We start from the raw sequence: 23,203 nt of genomic DNA, 5'->3' as shown, positions 1-23,203 counted from the left end.
TTATGCTAAAACAAAAGAAAAATTGTATTTACCATATAGTGAGTTTCCCTGCAATTTGAAGGCACTCATTTTCATAACTATGCCACAATTTCCTTAAAACTGCAGATTGTCCCTAATTAGGCTAGTAAGTGAAGTTTCTCAAACAGGGCAAGAACAGAGGAGACACTTAGTAGATAGTGATTGACGTGACATATACAGAAAATAAAAATGGGCCTATGCAGAAAAAATATATAGTCAAAAAGTCTATTTCACTACACATATATGGAACATTGAAAATATTTTTTTCTAGATTGTGCCGCTTTGAGTGATTAAAAAACTCTAAGTTTTTCATTGAAAGAGAGAGGTGGCATATTTATTTTTAATAAAAATAATTAAGATAATGGATTTTATTCAATATGTCTGATCATAAACTTTTATTATTCTTGGTCATGCATGATTTCTTAATGGACATAATATCAGAGTTGTAAGGAAAAATTTAAAGTAAGTCATCAACAGATTTGGTTTTGTTGCATTACCCTCTTTAGCATCCTCTCTCCACCTTCCCCCAAATGAACAATAATTCAGCAACCTACAAAGTTTCCCACGCTGCTGCTTCAAATCTGCTCCAGGTTTTTTTCTTCCCACTAGTCAACACACCCCCTGCTGGCTCCAGGCTAACATTCATTCCACCTTATTAGAAATGCCAATAAAAAGCAAATTATAGATGTTTTCACTGTATTTTCTATGCTGATTCAAAAGCAAAAGGGACAAAAGGACATAAATGCTAGGGATTAGGTTACATAATGAAATAATCCTTTGAAATCAGCTCTTTCTCCTTCCAAATAATTTATTTCCTGAAAAATATACCTTTAGAAAATGTTAAAATTTTGTAGAAGTTTTCATAGTAGAGCTTACCACAGATCTTATGTTCAGATGTCAGCCTGACTTACCCAAAGATCAGGTGAGTAGTTGGAACTGAACAGATTACCACTGCTCTTCATTACTTTTCTTTAACCAAGTTAGTAATAGCAAGTTGGCTTTAGAGACAGAAGCAGGGCAGCAGTACCCCAAATAATTTTTTTATAGTAGAAATCAAAGTGTCAGTCATATTGGAGATCAAATGAGCAAGTTAAATACACATACACACACACACGATTAATAGATGTATTTCATTTCTAAGCACCTGTGGCACTAGCGATGGCATGATAAACCAAAACTCTGGAAACAGAACCTCTGCATTTCTTCTTAATAGCTTTGTGCTTTGGACAATGTTACTTAATTTTCATGAGCCTAAGTATCCTGATCTGCTAAATGTAGCTAATGATACTTCCCTCAGAATTTTGTCATGAATTCTAAAGAGAAAACAAAGTCACAATGCCTACTGCAGGTTGATACTTAATACATGTTCTGTTTTCCTTTAGAGAACCTAACTAGCAGTGCTTAAACAATACAGACATTTATTGTTCCAGAATAGAAGTAACTCAATATTGTCATTAATACCCATGACATGTCTCTGTTTTTGGCCATGTCATTGTCCTGGCCATTCCCTTATATTCCCAAGCTGGCTACTGGAGTTACAAACCTTATGCCTTCGTGAGGTATTGACCATGCTGTGGGGAAAGCTGCAGGGACAACAGGATTTTTATTCATGCTCCTCTCCCTTTTCTGAGAAGAAAACCTCTCCTTTCACTTAAATGTTATTGGTCAAAAACTGGGCCACAAGACAAGCATCAGATAATCACTCTCAAAGGGAAATGTACTTGTAAGGCTTAGTCAAATCAAGATTCCTTCGACAGCCTGTTTTACAAATAAGGAGGAAGTTGCAAATTGTTGTTGGTCAAGAAACCAATAATGTCTGTCACTTCAATGGACTTGAGAACCACAGAGTTAGTATTTTCTCTCCATAAGCATCCATTACTTACATTTCCATACATTATGGCCCTATCTAGAGATTGAGAGGAGTGTAAGAACCTTGAAGACAGGTCTAGGCCAACTCTTTCTATGGCACCTATTTAACCAAAAGGAAACAATACATGCCTAGGCACATTAGCGTTGCTCAATAAATTAATGTTAGTTAATTGAATTATTGTGATGCCTGTAAGTAATGAATTATGTATATTTCCCATAGAACAGGTAACGTTTTTAGATAGTTACATGTATTTTTACTCCAGGGATGAACTAGCAAATAAAATGCATAAGAAATCCAGTAGTTAGAGGCTGAATAAATTGTTTTCTTTGGACTAGGGCATGATATTTATAACTTGTGCCTATATAACAAAAATGCTTTTACATGTATGATTCTATTCACTATGCCAAAATACTTAAGCCAGAAATTATCACACTTTACAGATGTGGAAGCTGAATCTCAAAAGACCAAATTATTTACTCAAGGTCTTGTACCTGGTAAGCTGCAAAGTCAAGGCTAATGCTCAGGGTTTCTGATTCTAAGCTCAGAACACTTTCCATTAAACTCCAAACAGGTTTGTCCTGAAACATGATAGATATCACAAATGACTTCTCAGTGATCGTAAGGAGGACTCCCCTCAGAAAGAGCCAGAAATAAGTGAAGACGAGAGATCCTTTTCCTGACATATGTTTCTGGATGTGGCATGGTGGGGATTGCACAAATATAATTACATAAATACTTTAGAGGGTGAATTCCTCTCCCCAAAATAAATCCAAGTATTTGAGGAATATATGTCTAGGTGAACTATAAAGTTATTAACCTAAACTCCATACCTATTGATTTTCCATGTAATCGACACCTTGATTTACAAGGTAAATAAGAGTAACTGCCCTCAAAGGAGCCTCTGAATTCTGGTGCAATGGGTGAATAGGAGTGAGGGTAGGGGTTGGACATAGCCTTTTAAAAATTTGACAAGGCCTTTTTTAAATCTAACATTATTCATTCATCAAATATTTTTTGAAAGCCTACATGTATGCTGAAGACTCAGAATTGAATGTTCATTGATAAATTACTCCTGCGAAACTACTCAGAGTTAGGAAAACCTACGTGAACAGAAACATTGCACAGTAATCACCCAAGACTTCAAGAGAGACGTGGTACCTGAATTTGGAGTGGAATGGTCAATGAAAATTAGCCATTTGGGAAGAAGGAGTCCATAGAAGGAAGGAAGGAAGAGTAATATGTGTAAACAGCACGACATATACCAGCTGAGAAACATGCATTTCAGGTAAAGGTACGTAAAGGGTTCATCTATTTGTGGAAGACTGATGTTAGAAGTTGACTAGTTTTGATGTCAAGGGCGAGTATGGTGGTGACAAGACTGAGGTGGCACAAGGAGAGAAAAATAGTGGGGAGAGGCTCAAGTGAATTATAATCAACCTTTGGCTGAGGTTCATTTGCCTGAATAGAAAAGCCGGTCCTGTAAAAGTAGAATTTTGCCTGCAATTCTGCACCCTAAAATGTGACTTCCTGTGAGGCAAAGATACCTGACCTAACCTGACTTGAATAACAATCTTCATGGCCCAGGGTGACTCAAATCCCTTTACGCCCAAAGAGACAACTACTTCATTATGCCAACCACAAGTTTTCCTTCCCAGAGGAAACTATCTTGTCAACTTAAAAACTCCTATCGCACTTATTATCTGAGCCATTTGGCACTTAATCACATGCTAACTTGTATTGTTACCTTAACTTTTTAATGTGTTTATATCCTACTTTCCCAAATCATTTTTAGCTCCACGAGAGCAGGAACATTTTTCCTATTTCCTACACCCTACAGGTGTAGCATGTTACTGGCCCCAAGCTCTGAATAGGAAAAAAGAAAAAAAAAAAAAAAAAGAAAAGAAAAAAGAAAGAAAACATTTTTTTAAAAAAGAAATAAGGGGGGGCACGTGGGTGGCACAGCGGTTAAGCGTCTGCCTTCAGCTCAGGGCGTGATCCCGGCGTTATGGGATCGAGCCCCACATCAGGCTCCTCCGCTATGAGCCTGCTTCTTCCTCTCCCACTCCCACTGCTTGTGTTCCCTCTCTCGCTGGCTGTCTCTATCTCTGTCGAATAAATAAATAAAATCTTAAAAAAAAAAATAAAAAAGAAATAAAAAATAAAAAAGAAATAAGGGTGAAAGGAAAAATATTAAATTAACTTTTTGCCACATCATTACTTTTAAAAACTCTATTTTAAAGATATGAATGGCAGCAGAAATCATCCTTCCAACTTTACAACAAACCATAAATATGTGAACTTGAAATAATCCAAAAGTACTGATACAACATAGTAGCCTCTTGTAACCAATGCCGACTCTTCCCCTATATGTGACAGGTACCCATATGTCACAGTGAATTTGACCTATTAGCTCTCTAAAGATAAAGGAAAAGAGATGAGGGGTTTTCATTTTAAAGTGCGATATGGGCTGGGGCCATTAATTCTGTATGATACTTAACATGTCAATATCTGTCACCTCTTAGGATCCCATCCGTAAAATGCAGATGACCAAACATACCTGCTACATACCTCACAGAGGATTATGAAATCAATGAGGCAAACCACTTGTTGAATATTCCAAGGCTAAGGTGCCAGTTGATGAATGATTCTTTCCCTTCTGCTCTATTAAAGGGAAAGAAATAAAAGGGCCCGAGGGAAAATTAAAGGGACATGAACACCGAATCCTGTCCACTTCATTCCTTTTTTAGGATTTTGGACAGAAGTTTCTCTTGAGAAGATGTTCAGATTTATCATTCTAAAATGCAGGCATTTGAGGATTTCAATTATCTGTTTTCCCCCATTTCCTGTTAGCAATCAATCTGCTCTATCTATGCATAATTTTTAAGCTTCTTCAAAGCAAGGCACTCTGCAAGTATGAGTTCTTCTTCTATATAAAGCAACATGGGGGAAATGGGGAGAAAATTCAGCTTCTATTCCAGCATGTGAAAGGTGGATTTATCAGACTAAAAGGTTTACAGAAGAATTTCAAAAGGTAAATATCAATCTGGCTGAGAACAGTTTTAACAGTGATTAATATTCTACAGCTAATAAAAACTTGTTGGCAAAATGCCCCCAGAAGATGGCATTGTTTACACTATTGTCTAAGAGGAACAGCTGTTTACCCCTCGCACCATTCAGAGCTGCAGTATTCTTACTGAAATGTTAACAAATCTTAGACAAATGTCTGCTGTTTAAGGCTCAAAGTTGCTCTGAGAACAGGTGTATTTGAGAGAGAGAGAAAAAAGCTACAACTGTAAATAGGACTTTAAATTAGGTGCAATTTATGTAGTATACACTAGGTTTGCATATGGGCATCTAAATGCAGAGTTCTAGTACTTACTAATAACCAGAAGATTATTCACAGTTTGGGAGCTTCACATAACAATTTCGCTGGTTGTCTTTTAATATATATCTCAAGCACATTTTATTGACATAGATTCAATTTAAAGTCATTGTGATAGGAAATGAAGCCCACATCTTCCATAATTAAAAAAATATATTTTATTTATTTAAATATTCTTGGGTTGGTGCAGAAGATAGGTGATGTCGTGGAGCATTAAACTCAGTGGACAAAGATTTGTATTCCCTGGGTATCATTTTCCCATCTGTAAAAAGAGAGGTCTTAAAGTTTTGGCGAGGTTACGGAGCTAAGGGGACTCTCACACACTGCCAGTGGGGGAGGGGTGCAAACTGCTAACATCATTTTATAGAGCAACTGGAGAGACCTACTAAAGCTGAGGATAAGCATTTCTTATGACCCAGAAATTCTACTCCTAAGTACATATTTGAGAAATACTAAGGGACAGGTACAAGAGTGTACAGTTTATGTTGAGGGGGGAAAAAAGAAAACAACTCTGGAGGGGTGTCTGGGTGACTCTTGATTTGGGGTCAGGTGATGATCTCAGGGTTGTGAGCTCCAGCCCTGCATTGGGCTCCGTACGGGGCCTGAGGCCTGCTTAAGATTCTCTCTCTCCTTCTGCCTCCCCACACCCCCAAAAAAAGAAGAAAGGAAAAGAAAAAAAAAAAAACCAACAACCTGGAAACAGTCTGTAGATTCATAAGCAGTAGAATTAATGAATAAATTGTGGCATATTTATAAAATGAACTATAACACAGCAATTAAAATGAAAGAATTAGCGCTACATGTATCCAAATGCATAAATTCAAAAAGTATAATGTTGAGTAAACTCCAGGTGCAAAATGAAACAGTATGATACCATTTATATATTGATTAAAGACAACCAAAGTGATACCATATATTGTTTAGGGATGTAAATATGTGTGGTAAATGTATAAAAACATGATGTATAAGAATGAAAAAGAAAGTGTTTACTTCTAGGTATGGTAGGAGATAAATGGGATCAGGCAAGAATGCAAAAGCAACTTAAATTATATTTGTACTATTTTATTTCTTCTAAAACACATCTAAGTGTTAAAGAACATAGAAAGCTGGATAGTGGTGCATATTTTTTCTAGACTCTCTAGTGTCATTAAACTAACCTGATCAAACTAAACTGAAATGCTCAAAGGCCACAGATGGGTGGCAGCCGCCGGGGGCTCTCAGTAGAAGGAGAGGCAGGCCTGATCAGCTTGACTTTGAACACCAGGCCCCCTCCTTACTCAGACCCCTGCCAACCCCAGGGAGCTTTTTGGATCACCTCACCTTTCATGTGTTGTGATTCACCATCTCCTGGGGATGGCCTTCCTCCCACAGGAAAAGCCTATGCTGCAGAAGTCTTCTGGTTGCCCAAGAATCTAGTAGCTAACTAATTATTTTCAGTTAGAACCTTATAGACAAGGTGCGCTGGGGTGGCTTAGTTGGTTGTCTTTGGCTCAGGTCATGATCCCTGGGCCTTGGAATTGAGCCCCACCTCCCTGCTCACCAGGGAGTCTGCTTCTCTCACTTCCTCTTCCTCTCTGCCCCTCTCCCCCCTCTGCCCACCTCCACCCCCTGCCGGCGCTCTCTCAAATAAATAAATAAATAAATAAATAAAATCTAAAAAAAAAAAAGCTTACAGACAAGAGGGTCTATTGTAAGTTACAGGAGAAAAGCCCCTCAGAAATCTTTTTATCTCTAATAAAAGAATAGTGTCACAAATCCAATTGTCATTCAACTACCTTTCCGTATTTCGATGCAGTGAGTCCAGCTCTAACCAAAACCACGAAGTTAACCTCAGAATTCACGCAGAAGCGTCAAGAAACCCAACTCAATCTGCTATTGCCCGTTCATCTGATAGCTGAAGACCAAAGGTTGTTCAGGCATCTATAGTGTGAAATAAGTCCGCCTGGGCGCTGCTGCTGGGGTGGGTGGGTGGGGGGGTAGTGGGGAGGGAAGAGGAGACATCAACTTCCTCTGAAGTGACTCTACCCCTAACTTGATTGTTAGCTTCACATAGGAGAAATCATTACGGTCTCTCATTTTGTTACGGTTTGACAGCTCTCTGACAGCTTCCAATAAAAACAAAATAAATTGATTTATGGTAAAGCAGGAGAGTCCCCAGATGTAAACTAGAAGCCAAAGACAGAACCAGAGTTTCCAATAGGAAGCTTCTAGGAAGAAACCAGAACTACTCTTTACCCATTTTAAATTTAAATCCCTCCATGTAAGGGAGAGGGGGAGGGGGAGGGGGGGAGGCTGGCTCAGATCTCCAATGTTAGGAGCCAACCAGGACCCCTACCCTGACTCGCATCATTTGTCATTGAGAGACCTAATTTGTCTTTCCCTCTCTCGGGAACCTAAAGCCCTTAACACCTTGCAGTACTCGCCCCAATCTACGTGCCAACAGCGAGGAGGGAGGCGTGGATGTGGTCGCCCTGAAAGTGCGAGCGACTGGAGCCGGGCGCGGGTCGAAGAACAGGGACGCGGATGTAACGTTAAACATTTAAATCAGAAATCCCAATATCATTAATACCCGTCGGCTTTCCACAGCAGGAAACAAACACCGGGGGAAAAATCTCGCATCATTCAATAATTCAAGTCTTCCCTCTTCACTCAAAAAAAAAAAAAAAAAAAAGGCATTTCGTGAGCTCTTTGCCAAGCTTTCCAAGGGAAATTCGCTCTTGCTGATGCGTTCTGTCTTCCAACTCCTTTCAGCATCCCATGGGCAGCAATGTTCTTGGAAAACCTGGTTGAAATGTCAGTGTAAATTAGCGGCCCCCCGAGCGGGGGCGGGGCGGGAGGCAGAGGAGGGGTGGAGGGAGAGAGGCGCGCCCGCGGGAGAGGGACCCCGGCCCCCAAGCAGCCGGAGCGCACGGCAGCGGCGCGGGGCCTGGAGCGAGGGCTCCTAAGCGCGCAGAGGACCCGCCCAGGCCGGTCTTATAGGAGAGCGCGGGGCGGGCCTGGCCGGGGGCGGCGCCGCGCGCCCCGCTCGCCTATAAGGAGCGGCTGGCCCGGGTGCGGATTTCAGCGCCGGCGGCCGAGGTGCAGTGGCAGTCCGCCCGGCTCGGCGCCTGGTGTTGCAGCGGGGTTTGGATTTGCACCTTTAAGGAGGGGGGAGAGGAGGAAGAGGCGGGCGAGGAGGGCGAGTACAGCAAGCGGCAGTTGCGGGGACCGTAGCTTCAGCCGCAGCTCAGAGGCAGAACCCGCTACGCTTTCGGTGGAGCGTCTGGACACGGGATGGAGTGAAGCCGCGAGTGCCTCTCTTAGGGGGGGTGGGAGGGGGTCAGGCGGTGCCGAGGAGAGAGGGAGAGAGAGAGAGAACAGAAGAAGAAGCCGCGGCTGGCGCCTGCGAATTTGGGATTCGATTGGGAGGGACCGCTTACTCGGGGGAAATGGATTCTGTACCAAGGCTGACCAGCGTTTTCACTTTGCTGTTCTCCGGCTTGTGGCATTTAGGATTAACAGCGACAAATTGTGAGTACCAGGAGCTGGGGGCGGGTAGATGAGGTGGGAAACGCTAGCGTTGGGGAGAGACACTCAACTGTCCAAGCATGTTCAATTGTCTGCTCTGAGCAGAGGAGACGGGGGGAAATGCTGATTGGTGTGGTTCTATCACTCAAACCATCCCAAAAGTTAGCAGAGCTCGGATGAGCCAGCCCCACTGAATTTCCTGCCCTTCTCCCCGAATCGCAAAGTTCAGGGGAGAAAGGAAGGTTCTCCTCCCTGAGCCTCATGCCAGGTCCGCGTTCTATGCCCGCCTGGTCTCAGCCGGAGCGTTTCTGGAGAAGGGCCCCGGGTTCAGATTGTATGCACTGAGGGCTTCCAGAGAGAGATGCTACCAGCCACCGCACTCGGTGACAGTGGCTCATCTCTGAATGCAGCTGCCTGGGATTTGCAACATACCCAGTACCTCACTAGACATGGCTTTCAGCTCTCGCCTAGGCAGAAGGCTCCAGTTGGGGTATCTTGCAACCAATAGGCATTGCTTTAATAGGATTGGGAGTTTTGGCCTAAGAGTCATGGCCCAATGTAGTCAAACCACAAGATCAATGGCTGCCCCTGTTACAGAAGGAAGAGCTTTGATGCACACTCCACCCCCAAAATCTTTGTGCCAAAGAACACATAATGAGTATGCACTAAGTGTACGCTCTGTCGTCCAAGCTCTAACCTCAGCAAGTGCAGGGCATTTAATTTAATAGGCAGGAAGGCTGGACACCTGGGGATCCGCCACCTGCACTGTGTATTTAAAGAACCCCGTTCGTCAAAGTTGAATAAATCGCTAGAGCCATCAGAGGTTCAAGCTCAATTGCTCAGCTGCCTCTCTAGGCAGAGAGAGGGAAGTTTTTTCCAGCTTGGAAACTCCTAAATGAGAAGGAACGCAATTAAGCCATCTGTGTTGTTTCCAAAGATGGTTTATCAAGGTTCCTTGAGTTTCTGGGCTTGCTCCTCTGTCTGCTAACCCCGCCAGGAACCTCAGAAATGCCTAACTGTACTGGAACATAACACCGCTCTTAGAGAAAGATAGGAAGACTACTTAGTACTTGTGAGTTGCCCTACTTCACTCTCCACCCTCTTAGGTTCAAGAGAACCTTGAGTAAGAGATACTCAACCCAGAGTTGCACCTCAAAGGAAGACAATTAGACGAATGTTGTTTAGTGAAAATGGTCCAAAGCAGAGCCGGTGTTTCTGTGATTGGAAGTTTTGGAGGTTCAGAATCTATAGTTAGTGGTAATGCCTTATAAAAATTTTATTAAAGTTTCTACTCTGAAGGAGCGCTGGAGAGGTCAACCTCTCAAAAAGGGAGGAGCCACAGGGACTTAGTGTAGAAATCGTTTCAGAGAATAGGTAGGAAAAGGTTAGAATCTGATGTTTCTTGTCTCTTCCTCCTCCTCTTGTCTCCTCCCTCCTCCTCCTCCTCCTCCTCCCCTCCTCCTCCTCCTCTTCCTCCTCCTCCTCCTCCTCCTCCTCCTCCTCCTCCTCCTCTTCCTTCTTTTAAGTGAAATTGTTCCCATGGTGCTTTAGAAAAACATCTAAGTGGTTTAGTTAGAGAAGTTAGGCATGGTGCTAAGCTAGCCTCTCTATCTCCTAAAACACTAGAGGTCAGTGTTGTCCTAATGATGCAAAGGTGTAGCAGTGAAAGAGCTGTTTTTCCTTTAGCACAGTTACCTATCTGGAAATAGTGAATATTTTGAAGATCCACAAAGGTGGGGTGAGGAATAAGGGTAAAATAGATAGAACATACTCTATAGGAATATGGTTGGGGCTTCCTTATGTAGCATCTTTTCTTAAGAGCAAGGAAAAAAATAAATTGTAGAATGCCAATTTCTGTAAATTAATTGAATTATGGTTTATATCTTGTAATAATGCTCATAAAACCTAAATGGCATGGATTTAAGGCTCATGCTTATCATTACTGATGCAGCAATAAAGCTAATTCTCAACATTTAAAATGAAACTTTGTGATAATGAGCTTTAGTATTTCATCAGTGACAGTTTAATTTCCTTATTTCCAATCAACATTTCAACTGAATGCATGCTACTTGCTAAATATTTTGGGGTCAGTGTTCTTAAAGAATAATGGTAAATGTTTTTTATTATGCTGAACAAAATGTATTAATTCAATAGCATAGCAGCAGAAAATTACTTCTCGGCTCAGTTTATCTTGGTGGTCTTTCAGAACCTGTGATGCAGAACTCTTAGGGGAAAACATTAGCATTCCACAATTCTCCCCGACTTAAATTGTCCACATACTTTATCCATTAAATTTAGGGCTTTGATTTACTATTTATCTACAGTCCATTAATATTTATATGCATGTATTGAGGAAGCTCAGTCTCCTTTCAAAGAGTCAATTTGTATAAATATACAGATTATTTAGATAATTTTTTTCAAGGAGATTATTATTTTTTGAGATAACATTTTATGTAATTTGTGAAAGTATCCCTAAACATGGGTTATTTAGCCAAAATGTTCCATGGTATCAGTATGCCTGTGAACTGTATTCAAATAAAAATAACTCTTAATTGTTTGTATTATTCTAGTAATAATGTATTGTTATTACTGTTGTTGCATGTAGAATGTATATGTGTGTGTGTTTAATTTTCTTATAATCTGACCAAAACTTGGACATTTGTCTGCAAGAGAGAAATGAATGCTTACCCAATCATAGATTTATAAGTTCCTAATTAAACAAAATTAAAGTCAGGTTAGAAGGCCAGCTACAGAATAGATATTATGAATCTGCGCAGAGAACATAATTACCAACCAGTAATAAAAACTCTGGAAATTCCCCCATTCCAGATTTTCAGGGTATTAAGTAGCTACAACATCTCCTTTGGGTTTACGCTGAGGGAATTAGTTAATTTCGAATGTAGCTATGATAGGCCAGTGTTAAATGAAAAACCATTTTACATATAATATCAACTCCTTTGACACAAGAAGAAACAATGTGACTTGATAGTTGGTTCAAGTGAAACTAGGAGTTTGAAATGCTGCTGGTTTTTGCCCCGGTTATGCCACAGCTAACATGTCAAATGCCCGTCCAGTTATGCAACTTTGCCATGCTCACAGGCTTGGGTATAAAACAGCAATTGAGATATGTATCTTCTCCCAAACAGAACAGCAGCTCAGTATTCTACTGAGGAGATTCTTCAAATATTAGGCGCGTGGAAAGACTATGATAATGCAAGAAGTTGCATTCAGAAGATAAGAGCAATGCACGGCATACTTACAGGGTCACTCTTCACTTTATTTTTGCCAATAATCAGATCTTATGTGATTATGACTGCCTTAATTTTGACCCAGTAAGTCACTTTGATCTCCAGGCATCTTAACCGTTTGGTGCTACACACCAGGTTCAAAGAGATAACAGCCTTGAGAAAGAAATCAAAAACTCTTTATTCTGTGATGATGCCTTTCATCACAGACAGAACTTCATGTAAAATATACAAGGATGTCAATCATATTCATAAACATCTTTAAATAAAGAGATGCGATATACCTTGAGTTATCTGAAGTTTATGCACAAACCCAATCGATAGGTGATATTATAAATAAACAAATATCAGGCTGACTTTTTTCAGCAGGAAAGTGTTTGCGGTATACTTTTTTGGCAATTACACTCAGCAGAAGTGAAGGAAGCACAATAATGTTCATTTGGAAAGAGTCCTGAAGATTTTCCCATGGTTGAACAGGCTTATCGTTGACAAACCATGTGAATTCTCTTTCCCTTCAATCCCTCACAGCCCACATCTCCAGGCCAGATTCATATTTCCACTATTGGAACATGTAAGTGAAAAACTAGAAGAGCCATGTCCACAACTGGGTACAGAATTATGAGAAAATTAGTTTCCATTAGAATAACCTTACTCTAGCCCCTATTCTCATTCAAATGAATGACTGTCTTCTAAGTTAAAGGTTTCTTTTTTCCCCCCTCCTCTTCCCAATTACCTCTTTTTTCTTCAGTAGAACCCAGTTTTGCTTACCTACATCGCTTTACTTTTCAGTGCTCATTTGTTACAAAACAAAGTATTGTGCTATTGTTTGAAATGTTCCTAAAAGCTTTAGTTGGTGATCCAAAGCCCTTTAGTTTGTATGCCAGAGCTCTGCTGAAATATGTTTTGTATATACAAAGCTAATTATCCTCGCTAGTGAGGAAGGTGGGGCCAGGGTCTAGTTACCACAAAGATCATATAATACAGTCGTGATTCGCTCAGTGGAACTTTGTTTTGAAGAATCAGTGTACTCATTTGGAGCTCATAATGGCATTTTTCATACATAAGGGAAGCTGTCTTCATTCATCAAAACTCTGACACTTTCCAGAAAGTGTCCTTGTGGAGTTACCGACTTGTCCTAATGATCGTGGTGTATTAATTGAAGGAGTTGGATCAGATGCTTATTAAGGTCCTATCTAGTCCTAATGTATTTTTGTCTTTACTGATGTTACCTACTTACTGGTTATTCCATTTGGAACTTCTGGGATGGTCATACTCAAAATTGTTAAGCAGTTATATTTAGAATAACAACATAATTGGGTTTTAATTCCTACTAACCGGTGTGCTCTTTGTATCTCTCACTTCATATGCCATGTGCACATGATTTGGCAAGGCAGTACAGCTAGGTAGACTTTATTAAATTCAGTTTACAGATGAGTAAATTTAAGGTTAATAGAAGTTAATAATTTTCCCAGGATCATAAAGCTATGCAATGAAAAAAAAAAAAAAAAAGATCAGGATCTGGCCCTCCATCTATCTCCAAAGATCAGACTCTGCACGATGTGAAATTCATTCCCATGCATTCAGTTGGGGGCTGTGTGTGAGCTGGCAAGTTGCCTTGTGATCTCTATGGTTAGTCTCTATAGCTCTATCCATAGCAAAGGACAGGGAGGTAGCAGTTTCCACCAGAGCCAACTCCTGAGTTACACCTTACCAAAAAAAAATTGGAATGTAGATTTGATGCAAGATGCCTAATATCACAATGGTCAAAAATAAGAGGCCTCATATCTGGATATCTGGATGAGCACCAGATGCTTTAATTTTCTTTTACAAGTTTCAGTAAAGAATTGGGTAGGGCAAGGGCATAGCCTTGATAAAGACGTGTGACCACACACACACACACACACACACTACCATGAAAGCTACCTCTGTTGGCATCATGTCTTCTAAGTCTCTAGATGTCAGACCAAATGTATTAATTAAATAGTAGGAATGACCCCTTCTCCCTGCACAGGGCTGCTCCTAATCTGGCCCTGCCTACTGCTCTAAATTGCATGTCCACCGTTACTGCCCTGTCCCCTAATTTCCAGTTTAGAAAACTCCATATTCTACAGACAAGCCATGCTATCCTGCATCTTCCCTGCATTTGTTTGCATACACTATCTGCTTAATCTAGTTACCTTTTTCCAGTTTTTACACACCCTCACTTTCTCCCAGTTACACACAAACACACACACATACACACACAAACACACACCCAGGGTTTCCCCACACTGGGCCAAATGCCCCTATGTATGACTTAGTATATTTCCATAGCACTTTCTTATAATCTTTGTCTCCCCAAGTAGTTACAAAGCTCCCTGATTATCATATTTCATTCCAATGTCTATATTCAATACATAAAACATTGGGTAAATGAATGGATGAGAGAAACAGTGAATGGTTTCTAAGAATTTTCATTTCTAAACAACAACAAAAAAGTCTTTCTATGGCCCTGTTGCTAAAGTCTTTTAAAATTTACTTGGTTTATTTTGTTTTTAACTGACAAGTCTTATTTATTATTGCTTTGGAAATGCTAAGAAGATCTGACCTCAGTACCAAGTTTGAGCTAATTTTATTAACTTGCTTTTGCAATTTTAATGAACATTTCCTGTGTGGCTGAAAATACACAAATACATAGCTATAAAAATCTTTCTTCATAGCCCAGAATTCAGTATAAAAAGGAAAAGTTTGAATGCTGTTTAATAGGATATTAGTAGTAAATTAGTGGAAAGATTGTATTTTATTGCAGACCGACAACATGACCCCAATAACACTATCCTGAGCCTCTGATACCCTCTCTCTAAGCTGTGATTGGACGATTTAAGTGTTAATAGTTCACGTGTGTTACTCATTTGAAAAACTTATTGAAGAAATGTGTCTCAACCGAAGGCTCTCTTTCCTAAACTCAAGTTTTTCTAGAAACAGTAGAAATAAAGATAAATAAGGAGATACAGTCCATGATCTCAAGGAACTTTGAACATGGACAGCCAGAAAAAAAATCTTTAATCACGTCAATGTGATAAATGCCGTAACATAGTTAAGCACAAGGTGTAATATGAGGCACCAAATGAGCGCCTCAAACTGCTGGGGCATCAAGGCCGGCTCTTGGAGGGAAGTGAGGTGGAAGGTAAGACTTGAACAACATCAGACTTCACTCACTGGAGAAATGGGGGGAGCTTCTCACAGGCTTTTTGTGTGAAGGCTTAAGGGTGAGACCTGTTGTAGTGACTACTTGTGGGAGCGGCTTATAGGCAGAGGGTTAGAAAAAGAAATAAGGGAAATTGGGGGGGGGGTCTTATTTTTACTGTTCAAGCTATGAAGCTTCATTGAAGGATTTTGTATATGTAATTAGATAATACAGAATCAGATATTTGTTTAAAAAATCACTGTGTGAAGGATAGACTGACCCAGGCCAATAATAGCAGTGAGAAAACTAGTGAAGAGCTTATCCCAAGAACCCAGGTTGATAATAAAGAAGAGCCTGAAGAAGAAAGTTTCAGAATCTGCAAAGGTCACAAAGAACCAGAAAGAAAATAATGGCCAAGTACATTGAAAACATAGGGATATATAAACTGGGAAACTCACAGAAGGCACAGATTTGTGGTTAAAATGTATTCTATAGCTGCTCCCATTGTTTTTGACAAATGAGAGCTATAGATGCTAGAAAAGGTGCTCTGTTCTCTGAAATGAAGTTCTTCTCTGGGAATACCAAACGACCATATTCTCAGAGCAGTGTATTTCATATTTGCATGACACTGTATAGCATATGCTGTCTGTATCCGTCATTCTGATGCATCTTCTAGTCTGTAAATTACGCCGATTTTTGTCAGCAGAGTGAGAACTAGTCATTAAGAAATGTGTAATTAAACCTCAGTGTTTCTGTTCTTGATCCTCTTCTGGCAGGGGGTGAACCAGGGATCAGTCCTACTATCAGTGGTTGCTCTTTGGAAAGAGAAACAAGGGGAAGTTGGGTGTGCCACGTTGATTTGCTATCATTGGTAATTGATTTGCTGGCATAAATTCCATGTCTCTACATTTCTAATTGCTTTTGTGCATATTCTTGGGGGTTGATTAATGCCATCTGTTCACTGGATCAGCCGAATTGATTGAGTTTTAAAGGATGACAACAGTAACGTTGAAGATAGGGAAAAAAAACGAAAGGGAAATGCCAAAACACACTCATGATGTATATTATTTTTAACTATCCACCTTTGGAAGCAGAAATATCCCTTTGAAGACAGTCCAAGGCAAATAGCAGTTTAAAGAAATTCGCCTAACAGACAGATGCTTGTAGGTGTTAGTCTAGGCCACTGTTTGCTGAATACGCATGTTCAGTTCTCTCCCTCTTCTCCCCCTGCCCCATCCCTCTCTCCCTCCTCTTGCTATTCCTTCCTCCCTTTCCCACTCCTCTCTCTGTCATGTGGCCATGTATTTTTGGTATTACCATTGGCTCTTCCCTGAGCTCATGATTGTGTTCAGATGTGAGATGAGGGGAGAAAAAAAAGGTCTGTTGTATTCAAGTGCTTCCTTGTTATAAACGACGTGGGCACAGTCACCAAATGTGAAGCCTGACAGGGATCTGCTACCCACAGGACACTTGGGAAAGCCCACTTGATTCCAACACCCCCTACCCATCTGTCCCCAAACAGCTCTTCCGCCAACTCCATCAGTGCCCCAGATTTGTAAATATGGGGAAAAGACTTTCAATGCATGGAGGTAAGCCTTAAGACACAAAGCCCCACTGGAGAGAAAATATAGGGATGTATATCTCTGCTGAACTATTCTCCCCTGAGAGGAATAGACCTTTGCCAGAAAACAAAACAAAACAAAAAGTTAATGGAAGAGAAGATGCTGGGTATTGAAGGAGACGAATGTTCTGAGTGGGGGAAGGGCAAAGAATAGGGATGTTCAAGGTGTCTAAGACAAGTGTTGCCAACTTCCTGATTTTGTCCAGGACCCTCCATATTCCAAGCAGTTGGGCAATGGGGAGGTGGTGAAGGAGAGCGGAAGGGGTGTAGGTCATCAGTTATAATTAGGGCAAAGACGTTTCCATTCTTAAGCAAAGGTGGAAGGACTCACTCTCCCTTCATCTGGGTGAACAGACAGCTGAGTGCCCAGGCAAATAGAGACTTGTTCTCATTCTCTGATGTCAAGAGGTATGTGGGCAGAATCCATTTCCACCTGACAGATACATGACTGCTGAGATTCCTCGCTTGATTCCTGAGCTCTGTCAGAGGATGACCACTGCTTCTGGGCCATGGCCAGTAAAACTGCTACCTGAAAAGCTCACAAGGGGAGGCTCATAAGAGTGGAACAGGGGTGTTCATCTAGAAAAATAAGGAGAGCATTTCCTCCAGAAGTGTGAGCAGATCCTTGCAGATAATGTCAGCATTATGGGAGAAGTGTCCTTGATCAGACCTTGAGAAAAACCAGTGAACCTGGGCAGGAGTATGTGTGAAGTGTTCCCCGCGTCCGAAGCAGGAGGGTCAGGCAGGAGTTTGGGAGAACGTTCTTCTCATGCACTGCTGAATCCTGCCCTGGATGGAAAATAATAGACATGCTCTTGTTAATGTTGAGTTAAAAATCAGGTGCTGGTACAATGATTGGTGTATTATTAGTGCTGCTTCCATTTTCAAGTGAATCATTCATTCATTCATTGATTCAAAAAATGCTTCTGAAATGCCTGCTGTACGTTCATTTCTGTGTGCATTCCTAAAGCCTTTTGTTCATTGACTATCAGTTGATGGGGGATTAGGATTGCTGTCCACATAGCCCCAGAAACAACAACAAAAAATACCAGTAGCTCTTCAAAACAAGGTCGTGGCACTGTAGCCCCTCTGCTCAGTTCTTGATCAATTTCTTAAGCAGCCTTTCCTGTTCCCAGAGCTTTTCTCTCTGCTTCCTTATCTTCAGTGTTTCTTCCCAAATTTGCCCCAACTCGCCTGCCTCCTGATACTGTTTCCTTTTCTTTCCCCTTGTCCCATCCCTCCCTTCATCTACTCTTTTCCTCGTTCTTCCTCAGTTCCATCTCTCTCTCTCTCTTTTTTTTTAAGATTTTATTTATTTATTTGACAGAGAGATAGAGACAGCCAGCGAGAGAGGGAACACAAGCAGGGGGAGTGGGAGAGGAAGAAGCAGGCTCCTAGAGGAGGAGCCTGATGTGGGGCTCGATCCCATAACGCCAGGATCACGCCCTGAGCCGAAGGCAGACGCTTAACCGCTGTGCCACCCAGGCGCCCCCGCAGGCAGACTCTTAACAACTGCGCCACCTAGGTGCCCCCTCAGTTCCATCTCTATCTCTGTTTCTCTTCCTTCACTTGGCCTGTCTCAATCAACATTGACTAAATGACACCTTTTTATGTGTTATGGCCAACATTAACACTTTTCAAACTTTTCCATTGAAGTGCCGCTCACCAGAAAAATAAATAAATAAATAAAAAGAGGGCAGGAAAACCCAGAGGATTCTCAATTCCCCCTCAAGTAGCCACTGAAGCATGTAATTTCTTGAATTTTTGTCTTAAGCTCTCAGACACATTTGCATTCTGCTCTGCATTATACCCATGTTTATATTATGATAAAAAATAGCTTCCCAAGATCTCCAATTAAAAATTGATGGGCAAAGTTGATTCACTTAACCCATGGCAGAAGGCCACATGCACCCGGAGGCTTAGGTCTGAGCTTTTCAGCTCTTTCTCCTTGCATATGCCTTCCAGGGTTCCTGTGTGAAGGAGAACAACTCCCCTGTCTCTCCTCTCACCTTGGAACAATAGCAGCTTCATTTGCCATTAACGGTGACTGGTCTGTGAGCTGCACATTATGATTAATCAATAATGGGAGGTGAGAAGGGCTTATCAATTCACAGGAGGAAAGGAAACCCACAAGCCTACCAAGTGAATGGAAATGGAGCTGTTTGGAGGGGCTGTGGGCAAGCAGTCTGTGCAGCCCCCTCCAGGTCTGGGCTGCACCCCACTGCAGTCACTGGCAGTGTTCTGCCACATGCATGAGGTTTACCTCTGAGTGAATGAGCTCTGCCAGGTGACAGGATTGGGGTCAACAGGGGCAGATTCTTTCTGATTGGACACAGGCTGAGCTCACCAGGATATTAAAAGAGAGATTAATGCCTCTCATTCTACAACAATCAGGAACCTTTTGACACAATCAAAGGAATTGAATCCAGCAGATTGGAATGTTGGAACACTCCAGATTAGAGATAAAGTTAAGTAATGTGTTTCTTCATTGGCAGGGTTTCCAAACCTCCACCTGGTGCCAAGGTTAGGACCTCTGTTCCTAACCGCAGCCATTGTCTTCTCTATAATAGACTGAGGATGTGCTGGTGCGGATAGTCAGGTTATTTACCCAAGACCAAATAGCTAGGAGGTGGTCACACTGGGATTATAGTCCCTGTTTGCCTGACTGCAAAGTCTGTACTTGTTTTCATCGTGCTTGCTGTTTCCTCGAACCCAAAGCCAAGGCTGAGCCATCCTTGAACTCAGGTTGTTGTTCAGCCTTGCAAAGCGAGCCTTCTCTCTGATGCAGGGTGAGAACACCCTTGTGAAGCTAGACCTACAGATTCCTCCCGATTGGCAGGTCATCTTTTTCTAACTTTGTGGGCCATCCTTTCCTAGAAATCCCTGTGGCAAACAGCTCCTGTATCTCTAACCATTTGTAAAAGTTGATTGTACTACTCATTAAAGCTTGTGCCATCAACTCTCTGTGGCCAGGCTCCAGGCTTATCAGTAACGGCGTTATGTATTCCATGATCAGTGCCCACTCTTCGTGTGTCTCTTCCTGTTTCAAGCTCCTTTGGGATCTTCCTCTGTAAGTACAGTATTTTTTTTTCCATTTGCATCATACTGCACTGCTCTTAGAATTTGTTAGGTGGATGTTCTTTCTTTCGTTCTTTTTGTTTTTTAAGTTTGTGCTAATAAGAAAAACCCTATTTGCGATACTTAGGTCACAGGTTTGAATAAGGCAAGGATTGGATGGCCTTCAGATCTGTTCTGCGTCTTTGGGCTACAGAGTTCGCCCCACACACACAGCCCAAAACCTCCTTCCATCCCGTGGGTGTAGATGGGAGGGCGGGTTTAACAAGTGCGTACCCCGTACCTTTACTCTGCCACAGACTAGGTGCGATGATGAGCATGTGCCCTGCTGTGCTTGTAGTGTCTGCTTGATAGAAGAGGACCAGCCCATGTTTGAACTCCCTTTTATCACAAGCTGTGCGGAAAGCCAGGCCAGGCAATGGTTTGCTTTATTCTTCAGCTTTCCTGCACTTGTCCCTTCGATCTGGGCTATTGCTTGGCTCGGTTGTGAGGTGTGTCTTTGTGTGTCTCCTTTGTCCTCTTTGTAAGTGATTTGCTCTTTTCTTGTCTCAGTGGACCTTCTTGCTTGGGTTTAGAGAGGCAGTCTGTTGGCCAGCACCCTCCCAGTCTTGCCTCTCTTCCTCTATCAGTGGCTGTCAGGAAAGGAAACAGAGAATCCCAAAGTAACTTACGCAGAGGCAATTCATAGATGTTGTGTTCTAGCTCTCAGAATCAGTGTTTCAAAGAATAAGGCCTTAAATATTAAAACTTACTTCAAGAGCAGGAATTTTCGGCTTCCAAAATGAACTCTTACATAGACTTTCTGGGTGCAAAAAAAAAAAAAAAAAAAAAAGACAAATACTGCTGTTTGGGGGAAATGGGGAGAGGAGGCAGAGAATTCCACGGCTCAATCTACTCTTTCTGATTCTTCGTAGGAGTATCATGTGAATGAAGCCTCAGGCTTATTTGCAGGAATCTCTAAGTTTGTAATTGTATGCAGATGTGATTAGGCATAGGAAAATTTTGAGGAAGGGGGAGATGGTGCCCTCCACGGTGGCCAACATTTGGCTGGTGGGCCAGCAGCACACCTGCCCTGAGCACTCACCACTTGCATCTGCTTACAACAGTCAATGATCTGCTGTTGAGGTTATGAGGTTATGAAATATTTTGAATATTATCTCTGCCCAGGTGCCCATAATAACCCCTTGGAAATGTATTTTTGTCCTGATGCTATTTTATAGAACTCTTAGGACAAGAGAATCTTATTGGCATTTACAGATTGGAAAAGAGAGGAGTTTATCCAGGACATGTCTCTTCATGTTGATCTCCTCAGTGAAGAGTCAGTAGCACTTCTTATTCTAAAAAAATATTATTTCGTTAGGGCCCTTGAATTATCCACCTCCATCCCCGCTATTCCCTGGGGACCTTCTCAAAAGAAGAGATTTCATGTTAGCCACACAGCAAATAGCAAAATAACTACTTGCTAGACTGAATTAAAGCATAAACACTTTACGTGAAACCCGAGTGCACACAGCAAGCCTGGAAGAGGGACAGGAATAGAGGCAAACCCCTGAATGCTGGCCCTCAGTTCACCGTTCGTTGATGGAGGCATAATCTCATGCCTCTGCCTCTTAACTTTTGTGAGAAAAATAGACCTTCAGTCTCCACCAGTGAGGCCCTCTCAGTGTGCTCCCTAATGTTAATTAATTTGGCTAGAAGTGGTAAAGGTACACAAATTAAATGAAATTGTTGCACATCTGGATTCAGCCTTGGTTCCTGATTCTGTTTAGACTCTTAATTTTAATCACATGCTTGTGTGTTTACTTACAGTTCCGTGCATTAGAAAAATCACATTGCATATGGATCTCCCCTGTACTTATATAGGAAAATAAAACCCCTAGTGAACTCCAAATGCTCTTGTTCTGCATTCTTAATAGAATTTAATATAATAAATAATTTAAGATAATATATATGCATACACATATGTATTATATATTTGAGTTTTCCTTCATGGTTAATACACCAGGTAGAGTTTTACATGTGTATACAGTCTATGTGAACTGCTTATTCTGGCAAATGTCAAAATTTATTATCCCCCAAGGTCAATATTGACTTGGGTGTCACCTTTGTGAATATTTACTTCTGTAGATAATGAATTGAAACGGGCATTTGGATGGAAATTAATATCTATTTATTTTCTGAAATCGAATATGTTTTGCCAGGAAGGTGGATAAATGCTGGGGGTAGGCATGCAGACATGCTGCGCTGTGGCTGCGCTGTTTCAGGGCAGTGGTCAAGTAAGCATCCTTTGCATTCCAATTTACCGTGGTTATTTTTGTATAGTTCTTTCACATGGTTCTTTTACCTAACGGACAGAATGGAAATCTTCAAATATATTCAGCTTGACATTTCAGTAACATAATCGGGAGATAATGATACTTGAGCATCTGGATAAGTATATATGGGATTAGTGAGCGCCTTGACCTTGGAATTTATTTAGGCCAAGATACTATTACCTGAGAAGCACAAAGCTCCTTCAACAATGATCTGATTAAATGAAGAATACAGGAAGAGACATAAAATTATAAAGTGGTTCTTTTGGTTTTGAGGTATTGAGATTTGTCTTGAAATAACCCTATGGGTCGTCATGTTTTTGAAACCCGTGTGTGTGTGTGTGTGTGTGTGTGTGTGTGTGTGTGTGAAGTGCTTGCTTCTTTATTAACAAAAGTTAGTACCACATGTTGGGCACCTTTTAACTATATCAAACCAGGTTAATATTCTTTCTAAAATTGTGAGTCTACGGTAGACATCTTCCTGTTGTTCTTGTCATCACTGTTTTGTCAGTTTTGGGTACTGAGTTGCCAAATACACACACACACGCACACACTCACATACACACACATACTGAGTAATGTTCTGACTTTATAAGAACTGATAAGACACTTAAATGAACGTATAATTGTGGCAGGTCTGTGTGCTGTCATATATGCATGGAATGTAGAGATGCTTTTCTATGCAAATACTCACCCACATTGCATTCCTGATTTTGTCCTTTGTAAACAAGATGGAAAAGTTTAGCTGTCATGTCAGCAAATTTTTTCCTGCCATTAGTGGTCTGGTAAAAGATCTGGACTTAGGAAAGAATATCATAATTAAACACAGACTGTGGCTTAGTAGTCAAGGGAATAAACCACTGTGAAAATTCATTAGTAAAGTTAATCCAAGAAACATTGGAGCAAGTGAAACAAAATCAATTGAAGGGGAGAATGTATAACTCTATTGATGTTCTCAGCCTTGTTGATACATTGTTTGGGGTAAAGATTTCTATGTTTTCTGTATA

The 23,203-nt window shown here is 41.1% G+C and overlaps 1 protein-coding gene across 1 annotated transcript in view; it reads left to right on the top strand.

Moving 5' to 3' along the window:
* The first annotated feature begins 8,319 nt into the window (after nucleotides 1-8,319).
* CNTNAP5 (contactin associated protein family member 5) overlaps nucleotides 8,320-23,203 on the top strand; it is a 780,199-nt gene continuing 765,315 nt past the window's right edge. The window contains exon 1 of the mRNA XM_044388305.3: nucleotides 8,320-8,780. Coding sequence (XP_044244240.1) covers nucleotides 8,699-8,780 — 82 coding nt within the window. The 5' untranslated portion in view covers nucleotides 8,320-8,698. The remainder of the gene's footprint in view (nucleotides 8,781-23,203) is intronic.

Source organism: Ursus arctos, unplaced genomic scaffold (assembly GCF_023065955.2).
Source record: "Ursus arctos isolate Adak ecotype North America unplaced genomic scaffold, UrsArc2.0 scaffold_1, whole genome shotgun sequence".
NCBI classification, from domain to species: Eukaryota; Metazoa; Chordata; class Mammalia; order Carnivora; family Ursidae; genus Ursus; species Ursus arctos.
The sequence above is the reverse complement of the archived record's forward strand: the minus strand, read 5'-3'. Positions and strand labels throughout refer to the sequence as shown.